Below are 25876 nucleotides of genomic sequence, written 5' to 3' on the forward strand. Positions count from 1 at the left end.
TGGTAACTCACATCATTGCAATAGATATGATCACCTACATAGTTAAAGAAGAGTGCCCCAGACAGAAATGAAGGAACATTACACCTTCTATTCTGGCAGTCCCTGGGCACCCACGTCGGTATTCCAGCACTGACCCTCTTGGCAGCTTCTCCTAATCCAAGCTACCTTAAAACAAATCCAGGAACTGAATCTCCAAGCCTGCCTTTCAAGAACCTGAATGGATTTGAATTTGTACTTGGAACCACATAAAAATTCCTGGTCATAAGCATGAAGATTCTGTTATTAGATGTTTCTTCCTCTTGCTACCTTTCATTGTGTACTCTTCTCTAATCACAGAAACACAATTAATGTGACCAAGTTCGCCCATCTGTTCCCAAACCTCATTTCTTTTTCTAAAATGCTTCCACGCACCTTCATCTCTCTATGCTCCAAAATACCTCTCGCCTCTCCTGTAAAACATACACATCTTCTTCACACAGCCTTTTTATAAAGTCCGATTTAACCCACTTCCATCTCACTCCCATTATAAATCATCATGATTGCACAATATGCATAAGCAGTTCTCTGCAGATGTTGCTAGAAGCAAATGTTTTTCTGTTTGTCTAATTTTGTTTATGAATTATCAGAAAATGGAGTACTCTAGTTCATCACAGTTTCAAGTTACTAGAGATATGTAATATGTACTCTGCAGGAATGGCCCATTGTCTACTCTTAAAATTTAATAAGTTTCAAACCTAAACTATACTGAAAATGTTTTAATCTTCCTTTAATGATTCTGAAAGCACGTTAAGGTTTTGCAGCATCTCAAGGTTATCATTATCATTGTCCTAGATATGTAGGGAAGTAATAAAGATTTCCAGTTCATAGGTTATCAGATTGATCAGCTTTTACTGCTTTTCTTTTAGGTTTCTCTCACCTCCCCATTACGTTGTAAGATCTTTAAGGGCCGAAATTATATCTTCTATTTATTTTGCATTTTGCATAGGAGTTTACACAAACGGGTTCAAAATCTACGTTTGTTATTGTTAGATTAGAGATTAGAGTACATAGGGAGACTCTCATTTTAATGATTTCCTATCTTTTCCCTTTACTTCGTATATCAGGACTTAAACTTATTTTCCATCCTGCAACTAGGAGAAAATTAAAACCGTGGTCACTTTACCCTCTGTTACTGACTAGTGACCCATAATCCTTTTCTAAACCTCTATTATACAGCGCTCTGTAGGGGCGACCACTCTTCACTAATACCCGGTTCCCCTCTACTTACAGGCACCTGGGGCAATTGTATTTCCCTACTGTGAGACAAAGCGTGGCCAGACAACTTCCTTGAATAATGAAATATGAGTGGAAGTGACAATTGTCCCTTCCTGGTATGTTATTTAATTCAGATACTCTGCTTTCTGGTTCTCTCTTCCTCTGTCATATTTGATCATGAAATTACGTGTTGATATGGGACTGTCACAAGACTGTAGTAGCTGGAAAAATAAACCAACATGTGGAAGATAACTGCTTTCTGGAGGCACTCAGCCCCACAGCAGGCAGTGCGTGAGAAAGAATGATGTGTTGTACACAGCCACATAGATTTGGGGGTTCTTGTTTTAGCACTACATAATTTAACATAACCTGATATAGTTCTTACTTTATAAATGTCTTATTATGTATTTCTTCCCATAAACAGTACATTCCTTGAGGGCAGGGGCCATATCTGAATCATTTATTTACCCTTAGTATTTTGCCAAGATAGCTTTTAGTAGGCTGTCAAATAGCATTTGTAGAATAAATAAAAAGTAAATAATCTTTATTTCCATAAAAATACGATAGTATTCTCTACTCAACCTTTTTTTTTTTTTTTTTTTTTTTTTTTTTTTTTTTTTACTTCTATCTTTTAGAATTAGAGTTTAGCCTGAGGAGTATTCGGTCCTATTATAATTCTGTCAGTCTGAAGTTTTCTTTAAGTTGCTAAGTCATCATAAATTGGCCCTAGATAAGAGTTCTCCCCCAAACCTAAAGTGTCTTCTCAGTCCCATCTTGGCTCACCTTGAACCCCTTTCTTCTTTTTTCTGAAGCTGATTTTCTTCTGCTTTTAAAAATTGTTCTTTGTACTATTGTTTAGATTATTTTCCTCCAAGACTAGGTCCACAGTAGGAAATCATTTTCTCAGTTCCTCTGCCATCTTGAGCCATTCAAGGAGCCTGCTGGAATATCTCATGGGAGATGCTTCACACTAACTCCTGGGGGAGCAGACTGGGAGTGACAGATGTAACCTCTGTGGTGAAGTTACAGTTATCCCTGAAGTTTCCTAAGCTCTCATATCTCCTAGTTTATAATTCTTAAATTTCTTATTAAATGATTCAAGGAAAACTTCCTGGGAGCCTTCTGAAACCTGATATAAGCCGTTTAAAGTGTAGATTTGAGATGATCCTTAATCACCTCCTACCTAGCTAGGAGCACATGGTATTAGGAAGAAGTTGGGCAAAGGTCAACACATTGGGCTACTGCCGACTGATCCAGGTCTTGTGACTAACGCATCATTCTCTTTCAGCTCAACAAGACAGAAGTTCTTGAAAATTAGGCAGTATTTCATCAGATAAGTAGACATAGAAAGGTAATTTCATGTATTGGGAATAATATGGGTTTGGATGTATGACAAACCTGAATTTAGGTTTCAGATCTACCACTTAATAGCCATGCGAGACAGTGAAAAATTGCTTATATGACATAAGAATTTTCTTTTTGGAATTGTTGCCTTTACATACATGTGCACCCATACACAAAACACATGATTTCAGTTGAATATGTATGTGTACCTGGTACATCTTTCAATTTATTTCAATATTTCTATTTTTTTCAGCTTAGTTTTATATTTCTTATAGCACAGATTTTATACATATTCTATTAAATTTATTCCCAAATATTTTATAATTTTAATGCTACTGTAAATGTTATTTTAAAATTTCTATTGTTAGACTATGTATTCCAATCAAAAGATAGATATTGTCATACTAGCCAAGACCAACTATAATCTGTCTATAAGAAATACACTTTAAATATAGACATAACAATTTGAAAATAAAAGAAAAAAGGTGTGTAGAGTCAAGATAAGAATATTAAGGTGGCAACATTAATATTAGACAAAATAAGAAAAGGAGAATCTTTTCAATAAATGGTGCTGGAACAATTGGATATATTTATTGGAAAAAAATGAACATCAATCCTTACCTCAGATTACAAACAAAGATTATCTAAAGATTGAACTAAATGTAAAACTAAAACTCACTTCTAGAAGAAATTATAGAGGAAAATCTGTGAGTTCAGAATGGACAGATTATTTAAATAAAACCCCCAAAGTAATGAACTATAAATTTGATAAATTCAACTTTATCAAAATTAAAAACTTTTGCTTTTTGAATATTATGGTTAAGAAATTGAAAGGCAAGGCAAAGAATGGATTGCATATAATATTTGAACAGACACTTCATAAGATATTCAGATGGCCAGTTAATACAAGAAAATCCTCAGCATCATTAGTGATAAGAAAATGCAAATTAAAATCACAATGAAAGACCACGATCAACCAACAAATGTGTGGATAAATGCATCATTTTTCTTCCCTTTTTCTGTTTCCCTTATGCTATATTTAAAGTAGTTAACCTTATATCTCAGTAATTAAATGCAAACGTGCTCAGCTGGGAGAGGAATGAATATCCTTGATAGTTCTATCTTATTTTGGAAGAAAGCTAGTAAGGAAGTTAAGAATGAATAAAAGAGATGAACATGGATGACAAATTGACAAGGAGTAGACTCTGATGGCTTTGCGTGTGTCACTGTAGCTAAGCTGGAAATGTGTCCCAGCCTTTTCTTCCTTGTATAATTCTAGGTTACCATTGGCCACTTACCTTGTATAAAAATCTTGTGTAAAAATCTACAGAAGTATTACCCTTTTGCCTTGTATAAATAATCCATACAGGATTTGGAACGCAGAGTGAAGAAACAATTTTTATGCCGAAGGTTAATGCAGAACTCTGTGCACTACAACCACTCATGCATCTATTGGCTCCCTTTGTTGGTGTGGGCACCACCCAAACCAGCAACTCCTCAGTCTCCCCAGATCTTGTTCCTTAGCTTCTCCAATTCTTGGTCCAGACACAAGTGTAATATTGTATCATAAGACAGTCACTTCTCCCACAGGTCACCAGCATCATGAGGCTGGAAGTGAAGAGAGACAGATGTGGGTTCCAGTTTGTCCTCATGGCTTCCTACTTCTCTTTGCTTCTTTCACTTCACATCCAGTTCTCCCTCCTACCCGCCAGCCCAGCTGACCAAAAGCTTCCCTGTACCATCAGTCTACTTCTATTTATCTAGGGACCTGCTATCAATAATGTAACAATTTTATTATTTTAATTATATAGTAAATGCACTTTTTTTTTTAACAGCCAGGAAGAGATTTCACAACTCTCTGATGTCATTTAATGTGTTGCAATATAACCTTTGGATAAAAAATAAATTTTTAAAAACTAGAAAAAGAGAGAAAAAACATGGGAGAGTACTTGATATTCTGCTCTGAAGCTGAGAGACAGAACATGTGATGTGTCCACTGGGGAAGGGTGGCCACAGGGCCATGACTTTGGTGAAACATCTAGGAATCAAATAACTACATGCCATAAAAATTGGTACTACATTTGCCATGTTTATATAGCTAATGGTATTTGCCAATACATGATTCTATGACTATTTGAGAAGATACACTCAAGAAATATAATTTAGACTGAAGTCCAAGGAGGAAAATGTTTATTCTCAGAAACATATCTCCACCTCCTTTGCTGTGGACACTTAGAAACTTTAAGTCACTTTTAAAAATTAATTTTAGAAACTGTTTTTCTCCTCCTTTTATATTTTTCTGGTTTTTTTATGGGTAATGAATTACATTTTTCTAAGCTATGATATAAAGTACCAGAAATATTTATTTTTAAAAAATGAAAAAGAAAGAAGTTAATACACAAATGAATGAATGAATGAATGAATAGCAAACAAATTTAATAGGCATTTTCCCAATGAGTGTTACAATAAAAATGACTTGATTTATACTGTTATTAATACTAAATATATATCTCCTCACTATCATTAATAAAGAATTTTAGTAACCTGAGACTTATCTAATCTATTTCACTGTGAACAATGTATTCTAAAAGGCATGATAAAATTATATTTGATAATATATATATATATATTTAACACTCAACCTTTTCCTATGTCAACAGTCTGTGTTTCTTTCTGATAGAATCATTTTAGAATTATTCCAATTAATAGATTATCTTCATGAAGGTCAATTCTAGGCACTGACAGTTTATGGCACTGTAGCCTTTACCTCATTTACTGCAAGTTTAATATATTTCCACTTTTTGCTATTACTCAGCTTTGGCTTCTAACATGATGTGGTTTAAGACAATGTCTGAAATTGAAAAAAGAATTAATATGTAGATAGGTCTTATAGTCAGTTCATTTCAATTCACATCATGTGATTGTCTGTTCCAGTGTGAGAATATTCTCTTGTGTCCCACATCAGTGTTACTTTAGCACATAAGATCTAAGGGGAGAGACAGCACAGTCATTCCTGACCCCCAACCTCGTCCTAGTGCCATTAGCATTCATTGCTAAATGAATGCCGTTTAACTTAATGCGTTCATTTGCTCTGTCCATTTACTGCCCCCTTATGTGCCTATTTTCCTTCCTAAACCTGCTGCAAGGCATGTGGGCAACAAGCAAATTCGGGATTTGAAAAGATTTTTACTTCGTATTTCTGGAACTGAATTGCTCCTCACTGGGATTCTAGATGTGGACAGGTCTGTGCCTGCGTCACACTCGCAGTCGTCTTTCCTTACAGCTTCGTAACTTCCATCACATCCTCACCAAAGTGGCTTGTTCATTAATCCAATAACTTGAGTATCAGCCTTTCAGTCCATTTATTTTTTGATGACTGATGTGGATTTTTTTTTTTTTTTTTTTTTTTAGGAGTGATACTTGGATGCCGTTGTCATGGCTGAAAGAGAACCATGGTGCCCTATTAATCTCAGGTAAATGTTGTATTTAAGTACTTGAATGCCCTTTTATATTTATATGGTTGAAGTTCTCAACAAGAACGCACCAATTCTAAGAAATTATGTAGCTGTTGAAATGGAGCTGCCATTTTCTAAAGCATAACACCCATTTCTTGCACGAATTTTTATTCAAGATGCTGAACTGCAAACCACAGAGGATGAGATATTGGCAAAGGAGATGCTATAGAAAGAACAACCACCACAAGAAATTCCTGGTGGATTCTTTAATCATGTAAGTCACTGGTGAACAATAAAGCACTGTTAAGATTGCTTTAGAAATTAGGTCTTGACCTGACTTTTTGAAAAATAGCCCAAAGTAAATTGAAAACATAAATGGATACGTGTTTTTGAGAAAGGTTGAGAGAACTGCATCTCAGTATAATGAAGATGAAGCATGTCTGTTCTATCAAAGACAAACTTAAAATGAATGATACCAACCCTAGGAGGGATGAATGATTCAATTTTAGAGTGCATAGCATCTATTCATGTCATCGGTATATATACAAAGGGTGCATCTCTACTCAGAGAATAATTTGACTAGGATGAGGAAAATCAAGCCAGGAAAGTATGCAGCTCATTCGGAGGTGATGTCACTGCCCTGCCACTTTGAGGTCACAAAGAAGCTGTGGTACATCCATGACAGTTTGCAGACGTAGCGATTTTATCCGCACAGGCCGTGCTGCACAGTTAGTTACTCTCCCCAGAATCTTCGCTTTTCTCTAGCTTCTTCACTTCACTCAGTTTTCTTTCCCTGATGCTGACCCTCCCCTTGGCAGCCCTTTTCACCACCCGCCTGGCTCCGGATTTCTGGGCGTTTCCTTCCAGTGCCAGCCCGAGACTGCTGAGCCAGCACCACGCACACCCCAGGGCAAGACTCTCTGACCTTTAATCTCGGTCGTTAAGAGTCAGCACTGCTTACCACACGGGCCAACGACTGCATCATTTATTAGTATGTCGACCACTTTTGTGCTTATTGCTATCGGAAGTTTCAGAAGCCAAAGTGGAAACAATGCCTGAGCCCCTGGGAGTTGCCACCGCCAGGTGCTGGTAGGAGCCAGGTGCTTCAGCAGCAGGAATAGAGCAGCCTGGTGACTGCAGTGTTTGCAGGAAGCAGATTCACAAGGACAACACGAGTTAAAGAGAGAGGAGATTCAGTCAACAAACAAAAGTTAGACAAGTTACAGACCAGTAATACTCTGATGCCCAGATGACAGTTAAACATAACATTGCGAGTAATAAGAATCACAAAATTGCCTGGTACACAGGATATTTATATAGTTTACACTGTTTAAACTTTTCTGGATGATTTGATATTGTGCAAGGGCATGGTTTTGTTCTTTTGCTTCGTTGGTTGGTTTGTTTTAATCAGAGATCACAGAATAATGACTCTGCCTCAGGACTCTGCCACTTAGAGCTGGCTTAAACACCCTGGGCTACAGTTTCTGTGTCACTGAATCTGAAATAATATCTACCTTGCAGAGTCCCTTTAAGTATTTAAGATAACATTAATACACTAGCATACACTAGGCACTCAGTAATGTATTTACTATTATAAAACTATAATTACTGTAGCATAATATATATGTAAGTCTTCATATATGTATAATTACTCTGATTATATACACATATATGTGTATATATGTGTATATGCATACTTTATATGTCTATGTATAGTATTATAAATATATATTTATAAATAGTATATAAGTATATGTGTGTGTGTGTATGAAGAATAATTATGTTTCAGAATAATGCTGTCCATTCCAGTCTGTTTTTATTCAACCTAACATGATACTAACTTAGAAAGATGAGAGAGAGGTATCTTTTCACTTAAAACCATCTTTCACCCCTGACTAATTCCCCACTTGAAATACTACTGTCTCTCTCTTTTTTAGTTGTGTTTCAAACTTCAGTCTGTCTTCATAGCTTTAGGCAGATGGTGCTGCCCCAGGGAAAACTGTGCTCATGTCAATTTGTGCCCCGTTGGCTGAATTCCTTTACGAATATAATCCCATCGTGAAATTGGAATAATTAGGTAAAAGTTATCCTTGCTTTCCTTGCACTGATGGATGTGTTTACTTCACAAGCCTGTTGTTAACTGTTACCCTCTCTATATCTTCCACAAGAAGACCCTTGTCCCCTCAATTTCCCTGCACATGTTGGAATTTCCTGCTCAACTAACATCACTTCCAAGTCTTTTTTAGTTGAATACTTTAATATTTTTAACTCATTTTAGATACTTAATATACTGGGTATCAGTATATTTGCACAGTTTGAAATTAACTATAGATACAAATAGACCTCAATAATGAAAAGATGTTTATGCAAATTGACTTGTTTTTTAAGATGGTCTATCCAGGATTGTTTTGGCAATTCTCTGACAAAAAGAAGTATATTTCCATGTATAAAAAGCCTCTTAAATCCAGATAAAGTCAGAGAAGCTAGAAAACCTGTCTATATCAAATGAGAATTTCAGTTTCAGGAGGTGAAATTCCTTGAGTGTGTGTGTGTGAGTGTGTGTGCACGTGCACAGCTCTCACACCCCTATATTCCATAACCCATGATTCTATAACTGCTAACATAACAGGTTTCCTGTCCTTTTTCCCATTCCGTCAGATACTGAATCAGAGTCTCAAGCTTTCTAATACAAAAAGACCTCAGAACTTCATTCTTCATCTCATTTATTCTTTTTAACAACACTATGAGATGGGTTGTGTTAGCCTCATTTTTAGAGATGTAGAAATAAGGCTCAAAAAGTTAAATAACTTACCTTAGGTCAAATAATTAATATATAGCATAGTTGGGATTAGAACTGAGTTCCATCTAGGACCAAAACCCATGCTATTTCCATGAAATAGTATTTCTCCAGGGAACATGATAGAAAGGTTAATTATTTTCATCTAGAGAAGTCAAAAAATAGGAAAGGGGTTTTAAAGAGGGTGTAACACTGACATTCACAAATGGAGAAAATACATTAAGAAAACAGAGTGGGCGTAGAAACAACTGTAGGGATGTTTAAGCTGTAATTGAAGACTAGCAAACCATTAAATTTGGTTATTTTGTCTAATATGAGGGAGAGAAGTAGAGATATGTTTGGAAAAGGAGGCTGAGGACAACCTGAAAGCCTTGAATGTTGGGTTGAAGAGTTTGGACTTCATGTATGGGCTATGGGAACTAGAGGAGGCACCTGAGAAGAGAGGTGTATTTCAAGAAAAGAAGTGTCCATGTAGAAGTGGTTCACAAGGAAGAAACAGGGAAGGAGACTTAAGTTAGGAAGAACAAGTTGCCCAGTAATCAGAGTAGTCCAGGAGTGGTAATAAAGGCTTTTAATGGGGTTGAAACCATGGGAAAGAAAGGAGGGACTTCTGTAATGCTGGAGGAAGCTTAAACATGGAGCAGGAGGTTATTATGAAGGAACTTCCCAACCTGTGTTTTCTTCAATAGCCCATGATTTATGTGCAAGACCTAGTCAATATACAGCTGTTGTAAAAAATAGAAACTGTAAATTTGGATCAGAAAGCATTGAGAAAGGTTGGGCCAATGTTGTGAAAAGATGGCACAATTCTAACTCAAAGCCACTGACACTAAAAATAACTATTACTGTCCTGAAAAGATGGGGTCAGAGTAAGAGAAAATGAAGTTGACAGGTGAATCTATATAACTAGTTTGATGTATTCTATGTTGAAATTTCATTATTGGAAGAAAAAAGAACAGTGGAAAACTTAAAGGGTTATTTAGTGAGATATTTAGAAGGACAAGGAATCCAATTGCTCTTGGTTAGTTTAGGGGCTGTCCTCTAGCCGGTCACCTCATGCCATTAAAGATGAAATAAAGTGTAAATAAAACTGAAATCACACATATAAAGCAAATACATACACTTTAGATAAAAGGAGATAGCATAGTAGAAAATAAATGAGATGAAATAGCAAACTAAAAATTCAGACTAGATAAGATGCAGTAAAAAGACAATAAAACAAAAAGATTAAAGCAGCTTAAAGTAAATAGTAAACACTGACTAAGAAGACAGACTATTTAAAGTTGAAGAATTCAGCTAAGAGAACACCCTTTTTAAAAAGATGGGAAATGAAAAAGTCCTGCAGAACTCAGAGCTAACCCTTGGGGCAAATCGAGCTGTATCAATTCCCAGCAGTCACCCTGCTACACATCTTCCTTGTGGGGCTGGGCTTCACTCCAGAGGGTCACCGAGTACACTGCCCCAGGCTAACGCACTCAGGTGAAGAGACCTTGAGAGATTTGTCCTTCAGGAAAAAGGCTATCATTTTCAACACCTGGGCTTCTTTATACAGTTGATAAACAATTGCAGTGGCACAATTCCAGCCAGTTTTTCTACCCAGGTCCTACAACTTAGCTAAGTCTCTCCCAAACAAAACAAGGAGATGAATTCAGAATATTCAGCAGCTGATTGAATGTATGGAAACAAAGGGATGAAGAAAAAAAAAAAAACCACAAAGAAGGTTCCAGTTTTAACAAGTTTTCATTTAAGGCTCTGGGAGTCAACAAAAGTCATTTACAAATGTGAGATATATTGCTTTCTCATTTGTGATGCCATTAATACTGTAAGAGAACAGCTCACAGATAAACACATGGAGACAAATAAGCAAGAACCACTATTAGAGAAACATTTGTGTCTCTAGTTAATTGATTATTGGAAAGTATCACACTTCTTATAAATTTTACCAGTCAATCTCTTAGAGCCATTGATGAACCAATGACTCAAAAATTCTGCTTGGTTATCAATCTTCCAATAAGGCTGGACCTTTTACATGGGCCAAAGGAAAACCAAAGGCAGTCAGCTCTATGGTGGCTAGTTGTGGTTACCGCCAAGGATGTGAAGGTGTACCTTTGGAACAACCTGCTGGACTTGGCTACTGGCTCTGCCGTTTCCCGGCTAGACAGTCTCTGGCAAGATACTTCCACCTTCATGTACCTCAGGCTCTTTATCTGTCAAATGGGAATAATGCTATAGGGTGGTTATGAAGAACAAATGCATTAATCCATGTAAGGGACTTAGCACCCTGCCTTGCACATAAAATGTGCTCAGTAAATATTTGCTCTTAGTATTATTCCAATAGTGACAGCTTGATATTTGGAAAAGATGATAGAGTATCTTGAATGTTTAAAAGAAACTTAAAAATGTAGTGCAGCATCTAGATAACAACTGTAAACCTAGGACAAATGAAAACAAATCTCAATCTTAAGACAAAATTTCTAATACCAACACCTAACCTATCTTAAGAAAGTTTTGACAAAATGTTGGTTAAAGATAAAGGGGACAAAAATAATAAGAGCTAGCATTTATTGCATACTTACTATAAGCCAGGCGCTGTTCTAAGCCTTTTACGTTTATGAGATTATTGACTCCTAGTAACAGTGGTATGAGATAGGTACTATGATAATCAACCCAGTTTACTGATGAAAAGTAGACTGGTTAAGTAACTTGCTAATACAGCTAATTTGCAGAGGAGCTGGAATCAGAAACACAGGCATGAGGTGGCAGAGCCAGCTTGTTTAAAAGCCAATACATTCAAGTCTTCTAATGAAGTAAAGTTAAATTTTCTCCTCATCCCAGAAGACCACGTTTATTGGGTAGATAGTCTTTCCTAACCTATTTTACTCTGGGATTCAGTAGTGGAAATTCTGTTTCTGTGAGCTTTATTGATGCGACCCTTGGTTTCTGTCTCCTCTCCCATTCTCTCACTCTCTCTTCTTGAGCAACGTGTGAGTCACAGCTAGAGTGAGACACCTAAGGGGGAGAGACTAAATCTGGATTAAGATCTACATACCAAAAAATGACCATTTCATAAGGGAGAGAGACTAAATCTGGATTAAGATCTACATACCAAAAAATGACCATTTCAAAGCCTGTTAGATTGAAGCTTTTATTTACTTTCAAAATGTATTTTCATGTAACAGAAAGATAGATAGATAGGTAGATATTACTAGTCCCAGAAATCAACACCATTCTGTTTACAGTACATATTATGTTTTCAATATTGTTCAAAAACAAATTCTCAGTAGTCAGCCACAGATCGCACTTGAGATTTATTTATTCTCTTCTTGACATTTTGAATAGTTGAACCCATTTGCTTTTCTGCCATCCTTACCCACTCCTGCCATCCCATTCTGTAGACATAAAGCTATAAAATAAAACCCTCTGGCACAAAACGCAGGGGAGGTAGTGGCCTCAGGTTGAGCAAACAGCTACCAGCAAGATACCTTTAAGACATGTAAATAAAAGCTGGATAAGCAGAGAATATGCCAGCTTGGAAAGAGATAAAATTGTGACTACATCACCACAGAGGGACTACAACACAGAAATAGCAACAGAATATTGTAATTACCATCCCACCCATTGATTTATGGAGCCAGGGTTCCAGGGGCCCCATACAGCTAGTATGCCAAAGGCATAATGCAGCACTACCTAATCAATTCATGGGTGACCCCACAGCATCCATCAATGCAGGTCACAGTCATTTTTAATTCACTGTGAAAGAAGAGCTTTTAAGGAAGCCCTTTAATCAAATGTAATTAGTCTGGAGGGTGATGGAGGACCCATTTAGCCATGCCTATGTGAAGTCATATAAAGTAACCCCAAGCAGGGTTGACCTTGGGGCATCTTATTTACCAAATCAAATTTAGTTAATTTTATGCTTAGTTCAAAAAAAGCATAAGAGCCATGTCTTTCCTTTACTTACCTAACCTGATCCCGGCCCATTGCAGTGACCAAAGAGGTTCTCATGGTTTGCCTTTCCACACTCTACCTCATAGTTACAAAGAGAAGCACAATTATTCTCACTGAACGTGCATAACATTTTCTTTCTGATTTATTTCTTGTGATAAAAATAAACTTGAAAAATGTAGAGAATGGCATAGAAAAAAAAAAAACCAACAACATTCAGCAATAACTACTGTTAATATTTTGATATCTGGCCTTCCACTTCTTTCTTCTTGGCCTTTATGTAGATTGACAATATCTTGAGCTTTCCTTTCCTGTGCTTTCTTAGTTTTGAGCCTTCCCTTAGTTAGAGAAATGCACATGACCTCCAGAATTAGGGTTCTAATAACAAGAAGGCAAAGACACAGTCAACTAGCAAACTTTAATCTGCTTGACCTATACAATGGGCAGTTAGAATGGAAGCAGAAGACCTGAAGGGAACCAGACATAAGGTTTGTGACATCAGGATGATAGACTGAGGAGAGATTGGGTCTGAGTTACCCAGCCCTGGGGAGACTGAGCGAGGCTCACTCGGGAGTGGGCAGACATAAGCTGGGACAAGTCATGGGTGGGTGGGGTGGTGAGCAGATGACCGGACTGGAGGGACCGTGTCCAGGGCAGTCACAGGAGGGTCACGGGAGCCATCCTGTCCCAGCACCTCTGAGAAGGTGAGCCAGAGTCTACCGGCCTCCTAAGTCAAGTCATCGCTTTTGACATCTGTGCTGATGAGACCTGTTAACCAGTCTTGTAAGTCTTGAGAGAGGACCTAGAGAGCAGGCTAGCTAGTCAACAGTGTCCCCAGAAGGAAATAGAAGGCCTGCATTTTCAACCCTCAGACAAGGGTGAACAACTCACATTTTCATATTTGATTGTAGACTTTGTTAGGTTACCTGGAAGTCCTTGCCTGTTATTGTGAAAAGACTTTGATCTCCTTTGCGTTCCTCAGAAAAATGAATCCTAAGGAGTCTCTTTCTATCAGAGGTATTTTGAAATACATGTATGTTCCTTATTTAAGCCTACGATCACTGGATTATGACTTTAATTAACACGAGAAAGATGACTCAGAATTTCACAGCTTTTTGCCACCATGATCATATTGTACCCAAGCATATTATTCTGAGAGCTGCAAAAACGAATTTGAATATGTTTGACATATAATAACAAACACTGGGCTGGCAGACATATGGTGAAAGGATATGTATGGATGCATGTGGAGAGTATCAATGGCGTCATTTGTTCAGCTCCAAATCTCTTGGGAACAGTCCAGTTCTCCTTCAAACTCAGGCACACTGGTGCTCTGTGTGAGGAAAGAAGAGCTTCCTCCACCCTCATCCATGTTGCTGTGGCAATCACATCCATCAGCTCCAGTACGGGTCCTGGTAGGATGCCCATGGGAGCGGAGGGACTGGCTTATTGCTACTCTGCTGCTTTTCCCAGAGGGCCGGGCTGGCAGCGGGTTGCTACCTAACCGTGAGAGAGCTTGCCCCTGGGGAGGTAAACAAATGTACTCTCTAGTTTGAAAAAAGTAAGAACCAGATTTTATACTTCTGACATGTACCGGAAAACATACTACTATTTCTGTTTTATCGGTGAAGGGGTAAATAGCACCAGGTTTTCCAGCTGGCCCATAACCCTCAGAGCATTAGAGTCTGAAGTCAGAAATTCCCAAAGCCTGGTTTCCGGTGCACATGTTGGGGCTTCCTGCCAGTTCGATCCATGGTCACCATCCTTTATTTCCTTCTTTCACATTCTATTTCTCTTTGTAACCCTTGTCCATGGCAGCTGCTTTATGAATTTTCATTGACTACATAATAAAGCAAAGTGTGGCTCCTGCACATGCAGCTGTCTGAGACTTTTCTCCCCATCAGTAAATGAGGGGTTAGACTAGATAATTTCTAAGTTGTCTTCAAGCTCCAAAATCTTCTGAGGTTATGACAGCAGCCTTTTACCTGTATGACCCGGTTTTCTGTCTGAGCTGCTCCTTCCTGGAACAGCTAGGAGGGGACCCTTAAGAGGTTCATGAGCCCTGAAATCTGGGGCTTCATCTGTAATATTGTACATCCAAAGAAAGGATTTGCCGACTGAAGGAGGGGAGCAGTGTAGAGCAAGGCAGCGTGAAGGCAAACTGTAACAGTGTAAGCCAGGCCAGGGCGCAGGAGAGAGGCTCCGGTCCACATGAGCAGTGCAGTCATGAGGGGTTGCTGTGGGTCAGGAGGGCTCACACAAAAGAGCCGCTTCCTGTGCCCTCATTCTCTGTTTTCCAGTGTCCTGTTCCTGTGACACTGATTTGACTTCCCAATGCCAAGAAATAGGGTAGATTGCTCTAATCAATGGAAAAGCATATTTTACGTTATCTGTTAATTATTTAACGCTCTAATTTAAACACTGTGGTAGACTGAACAGTGGTCCCCAAGGATATCCAGGCCCTGATCCCTAGAACCCGTGAATGTTACCTTATATAGGAAAAGTGGCTTTACAGATGTGACCAAGCTAAGGATATTGAGATGGGGAGATTATCCTTCATTATCCGCGTGGGACCTAAATTTAATCAATGTAATTACTAGAGGGAAACAGGGAAAGAATGGACACAAAAGAATAAGGCAATGTGATGACAGAAGCAAGATGCCATGCTGCTGGCTTGAAAGATGGAGGAAAGGGCCACAAGCCAGAGAGGGCAATAGATGCCTGGGGCAGCCTCTGGAACCTGGAAGAGACAAGGATGGATTCTCCCCTGGATCCTCCAGAAAGAACCAGCTTAAACCTTGACTCTGGCCTGGTGAAACTGGCATAGAGCTGCTGCTGCTTTTTTATTTTTGTATTCAAAATGTGTTTATTGGACGGTTTCCCATTCATCTTGACTCAGGGAGATTTTAGTGCTGCTTCCGTCTGAAGAAGCATCCTTCTGTAAGCCTTGCTTTTCCTCCTGTAGACTGGCAGAGGACAGTAGAGCAACCAATGCACAAAGCTACTGTTTGTGCATGGCTAAAGACGGTGGTGATTTTATAGCATCCTGGGCATTTCATATCCCTGAAATAGGAATTGTGACATAGGACTTCTGGTCTCTAGACTGCAAGAGAACTTGTGTTGTTTTAAGCCACTAAATTTATAGTACTTTGTTACAGCAGCAATAAGAAACTAATATAAACCCCCTTGTAATGTCAGTACCAACGGTTCCTGGTTGAAGAGTCTAATGGCTTTTAGCTAGTCTAAGAAATAAAAATCAAAAATCTAGTTTCTGGGTATGCGGACCCTGGACCTTCTAAGAAACCCCACTCACCTCAGGCAGCGCCTTCCACTTTGTTTCCCATCCCCAGTCAGACTGCAATAGGATGTGGTTTTCCCTGCTAGTGGGCCTCTGAAAAAGACCTTGGTTGGTTGACTTTGCATGTAACTATAAGGAATCTAATAGGGTTTAACAAAAACAAGCCAAAAGAAAGTACCAAGTTTACATATTGGTAAGAGATGCACCTACTCTCATTCAAATGCAGCTGTTCTCTCGCACTTACTTATTACCGATGCCCTTATTAATCTTCTACAGGCGTCAGTGCCACCCAGCCCTGTCTAGACTGGCTGAGAGACTCCTATTTCTCAAACTTCAATATCCATAATAGTATGCATAGGAATCACCTGGGGATCTTGTTAAGATGCAAATTCTGATTCAATAGGTCTGAGGTGGGACTCAAAATTCGAAATTCTAATGAGCTCCCAAGTGATACCAGGGCTGCTGGTCTGCAGACCACACTTTAAGCAGCAAGGTGCTGAACCACAATCTGGAAGTTTCGGCCTAAGGTCGAGTCAAACTGGCACATCCAATAACAGAATCTTGTGTAATTTTCAAACTCTTGCAGAATTTACTTTGAAATACCGTCTCTACATGTGGTGCCTTAGCTCTCCCTCCCTGGTCCTGTCCTGTGCATTTAGTACTTCCTGTATGCCTCCATCTACAGAACACCCCTTGGTCCCTTCCTGGCCTTCTGAAGAGTCTTTTCTCATGGGTAGTAGGCACTGAGCTTGCATGGATCTCTTATGCCTTTCCTAAAAGTCAGGACTCCTCCAGTTCCCTGGGATCTTACCTAAAATATTCTGCTCTATCCGGTTCAGACACATCCCTAGGTTAAGACTTGCTCAGCCTTTAGATAAAGCATGTTTCTCTTGATTTTGAGTTTATATCTAGGCTCAGACTCGCTAGGATCTTGGCTCTCATGAGCAGGCATGGGTCCACCATCACCCCACAAACTGACCTGCCTTTGTAGGCTCCCAGCAATGCCTCAGATCCTATTTTTATCTCTTCCTGTTTTAAAATTGCTACTCCCTATTGCATTCCCTATTGGTTCCAATTTCTGGTTTGAGTAATGACTCTGGCTTTGGTTAATGTAAGGAGCCCAGAAAACTGGCATGCCCTGTGCTTCATAAAGGATCAAATATTTCCTCCTCCACCTGCTGTGGGTTCGTCCACTCAGCCTGCTTCCTCTGGCCTCTATCAGAGGGCTTCCCAGCTCTCTGCTGCCCTCTCCTGGCCTCCAGTAGCACTGTGTTCACATCAGACTTTGGAGCACCAAAGCCAATTCCAGATCACAGTCCCTGAAGGATCTAAGAGCCCTAGCAAGTGGACCAGACTCGTAAGATGAACTGGATATCTACCACCTTTATCAGTATTTTTAAAAATAAGAATTTCAACAGAGGTATCGAAAGAGAACATCCCTAGCATTCATTGCAAACAGAATGAATAGCAAAAGAAGGAGGGAAACTTTGGAGCATATTTAAAGAAGACAGCGTTAGGACAAGTGAATTGCCCATTAGGGGATGTTCAGTAGTGAACGGAGATCTTCAAAGAGACAAAACTGTTTAATCTGCCATTTTTACTGGCAGGTATTGAAAACAGTACAATATTTGTATTTATACCAGCAAGTTTTCTCCACCAAATGTCTTGTAAATATTGTAATGTTTTCAAATGTAATATAGGCTTAGATTTGCTCTGAAATGTGAAATGAACATGAAAAAAAAAAACGACAGTGAATACCAATTTGGCCCTACCAGTGTGGCTCCCAGTCCTAGCCGGAAGGGTATCAAGGCATATTGCTCTCTGGGTGCTGTTGCGGGCTAAATAAGAATCCCTCAGGATGGTACTGATGACTTAGACTTTTAAGTCTCCCCTGGTGATTCCAATGAATATTAAGAGCACTTTGGTTAGACTATAAAGTATAAGAGGTGGTGGGCTAAAACCAGGGTCATATTATGGGAAATATTAAATGAGATATTTGTCATTTGCAGAAAATTTTTGAATCTCTTTTAAAGAGCTGTCCCCAGCAGACCCCACGTAGAAGTATATACCTTGAGTTTACAGACCAGTTCCTGAGCCTCCCAGCTGGACTTTGTTCTCAGGCCTGACCCTATAATTCTGTACTTGCTGAGCCTTCCCTCATTAGGTGACCCTCAGGGGGGTTGGATGCCTCCTCCCTGTAGGTGCCACCCCTCCGTCCCAGCAGTGCCGTCTCAGACCAGCTTGGGAAGCCCCTCCAGCTTCGTGCACTGCAGGCAGCACTCCTCTCCCCCTAAGCCAGTGCGCCCTGCTCTGCGGGGAGACCCAGATGGTAAAGGGTGGGGTGAGGGAGACAAGTGAAGTTAAGCTAACAAGCAACACAGTGGGGCTCTGTGATACTGTGGTCATCACGAATGTCACCCCTGTAATACTCTGGTTCCATAAAAGCGATTGCCTCTCACCTCAGCCACGATCTTTCCCACCCTTCCTTTCTGTCCTGCTCAGTATGATCATCGCCTTCCCCAAAAGACTTTCCTGACCACCTCACCTCTTGCTCAAAGCCCTCCAGCGCCTCTATTGTGTATCATTATTTTGCACTTAACCTGCTATAATTTTCTTTTCTTCAATTGTGTACATTCTCTATCTTACTTAACTTTTTGTTTAGTTAGCTGCTATACTGCAACGTTATCTCATCTTTATGCTTCTTTATTACCTGGGAAACTCAAAGCAGGGTGCCTTGCACCTAGTGGGTGTTCAGTTAGAATTTGCTGATTGAGTTTCCTTCAAGCATCACTGACTCAGTCCATGCATATAAAATCCAAACCCTGCTAACCATCATTCTGGACTTGGTTTTTCCCCCAGGGCTTATCCAGTCTCCCCTATTCTCATGTTTCCTACCTCCTTCAGCGCACAATCATTTCAATTATCTAACTAACCTCAAGCTGCCTTTTCTCCCTCCCTGTGTTTACTCTGCTTAGCTAGAAGATTGCTGGCAAACTCAAATTTGCATTTTTAATCAGGCATTGCATCGGATTTTTACTCTATTATTGCAAGTCCCTCTTACATTTAAGCTACTACTTGGTGTATGGGTGACAGCATAAATGTAAATAAGAAAGTAATTTGGTTTTCTTCATCTTTAAAAACAATTTCTAAGCCTTAGAGAATCTCATATGAGGTAATAGCGCTTTTTCTTCCTCGCCTGGAAATGTTGCCAGTTATTTTTAAGGTGAAAACAAAGGCTCGCCTGGGGCAAAACCCTCCTTATTCAAGCCCCTTCTAGGAACAAGTGTTATTTAAATTCAGTTAGAGCTTTGCCCAGGATTCATTTCCGGAGGGGAGGGAAACAATGCACTTTGTTTGCTCTGTTCCACCAGCTCCACGTGCTCCTCCCTTGTAATTCTTGTCCATCACAGCTGGTTCCCGATCCTGGAATGGATGGGGATAAATCTGATCCCGGCTAAGCCGCCCAATTCCGGGAAGACTCGAGCTCTGCATTGGTGGCATGGAGCTGCTCTTGCCTGCCAGCTTTCTCTGGTCATCTCACCTTCTTCTTCTTCTTTTTTTTTTTTTTTTTTTTTGATTTTCATCTGCTTTATTTTTTTCCTTTTTTTTTAAACATTTTTTTTATTGATTTATAATCATTTTACAATGTTGTGTCATCATCTCACCTTCTATGCAATGGGGTTCCCCCATCTCGGGTGTCTGGCCTCCCCTATCATCTAAGTGAACCACACAACCCACAGAAGATCCTTATCACCCCCTGATTTAGGCTCTTGGTTCCCTCTTCTGATGTTCTTTGACACTGCCACCCCATCGCAGAAGCACCCGAAGTGAGCCTCCATCTCTCCCCTCTCTCTGCTACCCAACTCCCGAGTCTGCCAGCCCCTGAATGATCTGAGCCTGAAAATGTGGTCATCTGAAATGGAATCCGAATTATCTTGCTCTTCGAATCAACTGAAAATATAAAGTGACCACAGACCATAAACATAAAGGCAACAGAATACCCAGCCGCGTGGGATGCGGATAAAGGTCTGCAGGGAGCCCTCTGCAGGGAGTTGAGGCAGGAGATGAATCTTAAGGCACAGGCTCCACCAGCTCTACCAGGAACTCATATTATTTCCTCATGCCAAGTTTTTCACATCCACAAAATAAATATAACTAGACTCCCAGACTATTTTAGTGTGCAAATAACAAAAATAATTAGCGTTTGTATTGTGCCAAGCACTGTGCGGAAGGTTACCTACATTTTATCTTTTCATCCTCATAATATCCACAGGAGACAGACACCATCCTAACCCCACTTTCCATAGGGTTAAACTGTCATCATGGCTGGGGAGGCACTTTTTAAAATATTGCAGTGTGCTGTATTTGATTGCAATATTGACCTAGAACAATACAAACCAAAGCCAAGAAAAATAACCACGTAGTGGATGTGCTACAGGGGGAAAAAAAGAGAATGCAGCAAACAGAGCCAGGGCTGGAGTCAGAAGGTCTTGAGGGGTGGAGGGGAGGAAAGTCCTGAATGGTGAGGCAAAATGATGCTCAGGAGAGGAAGCTGAGGGTGGGTCATGTAGGGAAGGACATGGCTGTAGGCTCAGGCTTCCTAGATCTCCATCTTGTTTTGGCCTATTATTAGCTACCTCTGGCACTTAACCTTTATAAAATGAAGATAACAACAAAACCTACCTCAGTGGATTAAACGCTTAGCAGAATTCCTGGTATGCAGGAGGCACTCAATATGTGCTAGCTATTCTTAATGGCTTAATTAAGCACGTGTGAATCTACAGTTGTCCTCTCAGCAGGGAAGATCAAAAGTCACAGCATCAGCAAATCACTTAACATGTAAATAAAACTGGGATGTGAGGTTATGACATTTTTAAGAAACGAAAGGAAATAGCAGTGAGAGAGCAGCACAGGTCAGAGTTCCTGGAATGCAGGATGGCTAGTCATAGACACTTGCAGGCGGCCCCAAGGGTGACTTCAGACTGAAAGAAAGTCCACGGGAAAGAAAATGGGAAAACTACAGTTTACACACACACACACACTCACACACACACACACACACACACTTGCACAGACTTGCTCCTTCTATGACTGAACAGATGTGCCTCCTGCCTCCTCCCTTGGGCTGCCTTCACATTCTAACCTTTGACTCTGCATCAGAATATGCCTGGATCCTTGCCTTGCAACCCTGGCAAAGCATAAATTCCCAAACAGCCAATAAGCAACTGGTAAGGCCACCTTACTGGTGGTCACAAGAGTTAATCAGCAGTTGCAACGGTGCAGAACACTGCATGGGAGCCATCTGTCTGGCAGGTAGGGTTTAATGGGACTAAATCTTAAAGCAAAATTGAGCAGGTATCTGATGGCCCAAAGCTGGCTGGCTCCCCTTGCTTTTTACTTTAGAACAGGGACAAAGACTAACGATTTGAAGATTTCTTGAAGATTAACTTTGGTTATTTTTGTTACTCCCTAGCTGTTTTTCGGTAGTGTTTTGCAATAAAATCCTTAAAAATAAAAAGAACAGTGTGTTTATTTCAAACATATAAAGGAAGAACGAGGGAGAAAGAAAGTCCACAGGAAAGAAAATGGGAAAACTACAGAGTGGTGCATTTATATCTGCTGTACACACTGTCTGCTCTGACAGGGAATTCCCTAGAAAACATCCAGCTGCACAAACCAAGGCATGGTGGGTGACCTTGTCTGAGGACCTAACTGAGGAGAAGGTGAAGGTGGGTGAAAGGCACAAGGGAGAAACATCTCTGGATTTGAACTGGGAAGATGGAGTTAGCTGAACTTTCTCTGGCCATAGCTCAGACCATGTACCAGATTGGGCTGTCTCTATTTTTCCTGTTTACTTTTGTTTTTTTAAACTTCCAGATAGACAGGGACTGAAGCCTTGAGGAAATAGCGTCTCTTCCGTCCAGATCTCTGCTGGGCTGATGCTGTAGAGACAGCTTGAAATTTGCATCGCTCTCACTCTCCTCTGATGCCTTCTTCAAAAACTCTTGGAATCATTGCCTCTAGCTGGCTTCTTACATTTCAGTTGGAACTTCCTTTTAGAAAAGACCACCGCGTCTCATGAACATCAGACTTTGTTCTTTCTGTGCGCGTGCTTTTTCACCTTCCCTGGCTGAACAACCTGGAGTTGACAGAAAGACTTCACTTTCCCTCCAGCTAAGTTAAATCATTAGGAGCAACTTCAAATTTAGAAAACCCAGATCCCTTACAATTTTTTAAATGATTTATTTTTCTGAGTGTTCTGAGTAAAATTATCTTTTAAATTCACTCTAGTTATATTAATTCAAAACTGTTTCCTCTGGTTTTGTAGGTTTTAAACCATATTGGACTAAACATGTACCTCCAGGAACTGGAAAGTCTTAAATATTAAGAGCAATTTTCTACTTCAAGCAAGGTGAGAGCCGTGGGCCAGATCTTTTTGTCTCTGACTGCCTCCCAGGGGCCAGAGGCTGCCTTTATTCCCAATATTAACTGCGACCGAGTCCATCTGGGAACCAAACTTGGCTACAGTTGGGATTACCTACAGAAAGAGCTCAGGGCTTGGGAGCTCCTGGGGTAAATTATCCTGGTGGGTTAGAGATCGAGAGGACCATTTGTGGAGCCACGAGACTCTCTGTGGGAGTAAGATGAGCTGGCCAATCACGGAAGTCCCACTCAGAAGTTTGGAAGGGTCCCTTCATGTTGATGAGGCCATTTGGATTCAACCGTTTTGATTGACGTAGGGACTTGTAAAGCAAGATTTTAAAAAACACAAATTGTTAAATACTCAGTTGCTTTTAAACAGATGTTACCATTCCTTCCTCACCCTCTTGTTAAAACATAAACTGAGACACATTAAAAGTTTCAAGAGTTTATTCGAGCATACATTGATTGGAATGGGGCAGCTCCCAACCAGAAATGGTTAGAAGCCCCCCACTGACAGGAGCTGGGGGGAGGTTTTTACGGAGAATATCTGGAGGCAAAGCAAGGAAATCATTTGATTGGCTCTAGCTTAAGCAGTTGCCTTGGCTGGGAAAGCCCAGTTGGTGCTTTGTGATCGGTTTTTCTGCAGTGCCCTGACTGACTCTGGTTTGGGTTGGCTTCGGCAGGCCACCAAGGCATTAGAGCCACCTCAGCATGCTGGCCTCCTTGTTTAATTACTATTTTAACACCATTTAGAGACGATGTGAAGTACAGGGGTACTTATTATGCCTATTTTTAGATTTAAAAAATCTTTTTTAAAATGAGGCCTGGAATTGGTTCTATTAAAGTGCCTTGTTTTGCTCTTGGAATTACCTAGCTAAGGCGAACCAAGAGGGACCAAGCCTGTGTGAAGACAGATCAAGCAAGTGATGATGGGGAAGGAAAAGACAAGAGGAGGAGGTGCCTCGGGGCGGGTCAGCCCACCTGTACTCACTCCTGCTGAACCGTCCAGCGGAAGAATGTTCCCACTTACTCTGTAAGTAAGTTTCATGTGGCTTCTGTCTCTTGGTTCCTCATCTTTTTCCCAGAACAGAAGCGCTGATGTCCTCGCCCCCAGGGTGGCATTCTCATGTTGCCTTTTTTCCACTCTGTAGAGTTCCCAAGATAATCTTAACTCCCCCAATGACTGTTCTGTCACGTACACACCTGTAACTTCCAATTCTATATCTCTCATTCAACTTTCTACCCAGTCTCGCATTTCTAATTCCTAATAGATATCTCCACCTGAATCATTTAAAAGAATTCTTCCCTCTACTCTGGGCATTTTGGAATTATCATGCTCCTTCGTTTTCTTTCCATGATTTATTCCCCCTTTTAGAATAAGTTCCATGCAAACAGGATTCTTGCCTGTCTTGTCACTATTATGTCACTCACCCATAAAGAGTATCTATTGCATGAAGCAGATGCTTAATACACATTTCGTTGAATGAATGACCAAGTCAATGGTGAAAAGTTCTGAGTTTCTGGTAACTCAGAACTAATAGATTTTCTTGTTTTTAATGGATTTTCTAACAAATTTTCTTGTGAGAACTCTATTCTCCAATAATACCAGGTAAATGAAGCATGTAAATGAGAAAGTCTGTTGTCATTGAGATTATCTAAGCAATTTAAAGAACAAAATCTCTAAGTAAAGGTTATGATGAACTACCAGACCTAAACAAACAAACAAATAAATAAATAAATAAAAGAATTCTAACACAGTGTGTCCAAACTGAAATTATCATTCTCCATTAACATGTTTCTTCTTAGCTGAAAAGGATGGAGCAGGTAGCAAGCCACTGCCATGGGCATGTGGGCTCCATTGCACTGGAGGTTTCTGGGAGACTCCATGGAACATGTTTGAATTGTTTCACCCAAGGGACAAGAAAGCTGGAGTATTTAACCACCAACTCGTGTCTTCATCTTTGGCTGAGGGCTGCTCCCAGGTTAATTCCCTGGCACTTCTGACCTGTTCTGTATGTGGGCCAATCACACTCCTGTAGCCAGAACAAGGCTTTGGGCTGAGAGTTGCAGGTGCTTTCATAAGAAGTCATTGGCAGGGAGAGACCAGAGATGGCAGTGGGAAAAGGGCGGGACATTAACGGCATCTCCTTGACACCACTCTGCTTCAAATCCTTCTGCAGTTTTCCACCAACTTGAGAATTATCCAGGCTCTTTCTCTTAGCTTACAAACCCTGTCCTCCATCTTATCCTTGGAAAATGATAGTCTTCCTCTGAATCTCAGACAATGGCACGCACCGACTATGTCCCGCTCTCTCACACCTCCACTCATTTGTGCAGTTGCTCCCACATGGGTCCTGCCTCCTCATTAGCCTTAATAAACATGTCTCCTTCAGGACTCAGTTTATGAGCTGTCTCTTCCCTTTTCCAGAAGCTGGTCACCTCTGTTTGCTCCTACTGCACATTATGTATACTCCATTATAACATTCTTCTTTGTATTTTTCAAAAATATATACAGCTATATATAATTACAAAACTGACATTTCTTAAATTTAAACAGGAAAAAAAGAAGAACCCAAAAACACATTGAAACTCTACCTGAAGAGATAAACATCTTTAATATTTTGGCAAGCGTCTTACCAATTGTTTATATCTTCACAATGGAAAATATACACAATGGAAAATCATAATCCTATGTAAGTAGATCACCCTCTACTCTACTATATCGGTAATCTGCTTTTTTTTCCTTCTCAACCTTATGTCACACCCATCTTTCCAAGTTAGTTAATGTAGATCCTTACCTTCATGTGTGATGGTTGGATAAGTTTGGTTGTAAATATGTTCTCTAATTTATTTATCCAAGCCTCTATTTGTGGGCCATTTAAGCTGTTTCCAGTAGTTCACTATTATAAGCAACTCTGTGATGGTTAGAGCCCATGGGGCATTGCTTATTGTTTGACTGTCTCCCCCACTTGGCCTGTGGCTTCTCCAGGACACTACCTTTGATTGCTCATATTTCTACTTCTTTCTTCTGAGAGGAAAGATCTTTCTCTTTTGCTTAGTATTTTTTATGTATTTTTAAAATCTTTTTCTACAAGATGAAAGTAGTATTTATAACCCATTAAAGCATATCCTTTGTCCTAGATTGCCCATAAAATGAATGAAAATCTCATAATACTTTAGGGCAGCAAGTTTTAAACTTTTTTGATCATGACCCACATTAAGAAATACAGTTTTAAAATTAAGAATCAGAACATACCTTTATATAACCAAAAGTTCACAAAATAATACTCTTATGTGTGCAATATACTCTGACATTTTCTGTTCTATTTCATTTTAAGTACATATTTTAGATGAATATGC

The 25876-nt window shown here is 39.9% G+C and overlaps 1 protein-coding gene and 1 long non-coding RNA gene across 2 annotated transcripts; one reads left to right on the forward strand and one right to left on the reverse strand.

Moving 5' to 3' along the window:
• Positions 1-6010: 6010 nt before the first annotated feature.
• LOC116153333 (uncharacterized) lies at positions 6011-23669 on the forward strand. Its single transcript, XR_010381119.1, has 4 exons — positions 6011-6071; positions 6230-6327; positions 22422-22505; positions 23391-23669. It is a non-coding gene; the product is annotated as an uncharacterized LOC116153333 (long non-coding RNA).
• On the reverse strand, positions 15692-17045 carry LOC116153332 (small ribosomal subunit protein eS27-like). The gene is made up of 2 exons (XM_031452751.2): positions 16962-17045; positions 15692-15869 (listed from the first exon to the last, which is right to left on the reverse strand). Exons 1-2 carry the CDS (start codon positions 17043-17045, stop codon positions 15702-15704), a joined length of 252 nt encoding a protein of 83 aa, XP_031308611.1. The 3' UTR covers positions 15692-15701.
• Positions 23670-25876: the final 2207 nt, after the last annotated feature.

The sequence above is a fragment of the Camelus dromedarius genome, chromosome 5 (assembly GCF_036321535.1).
Source record: "Camelus dromedarius isolate mCamDro1 chromosome 5, mCamDro1.pat, whole genome shotgun sequence".
Lineage (NCBI taxonomy): Eukaryota > Metazoa > Chordata > Mammalia > Artiodactyla > Camelidae > Camelus > Camelus dromedarius.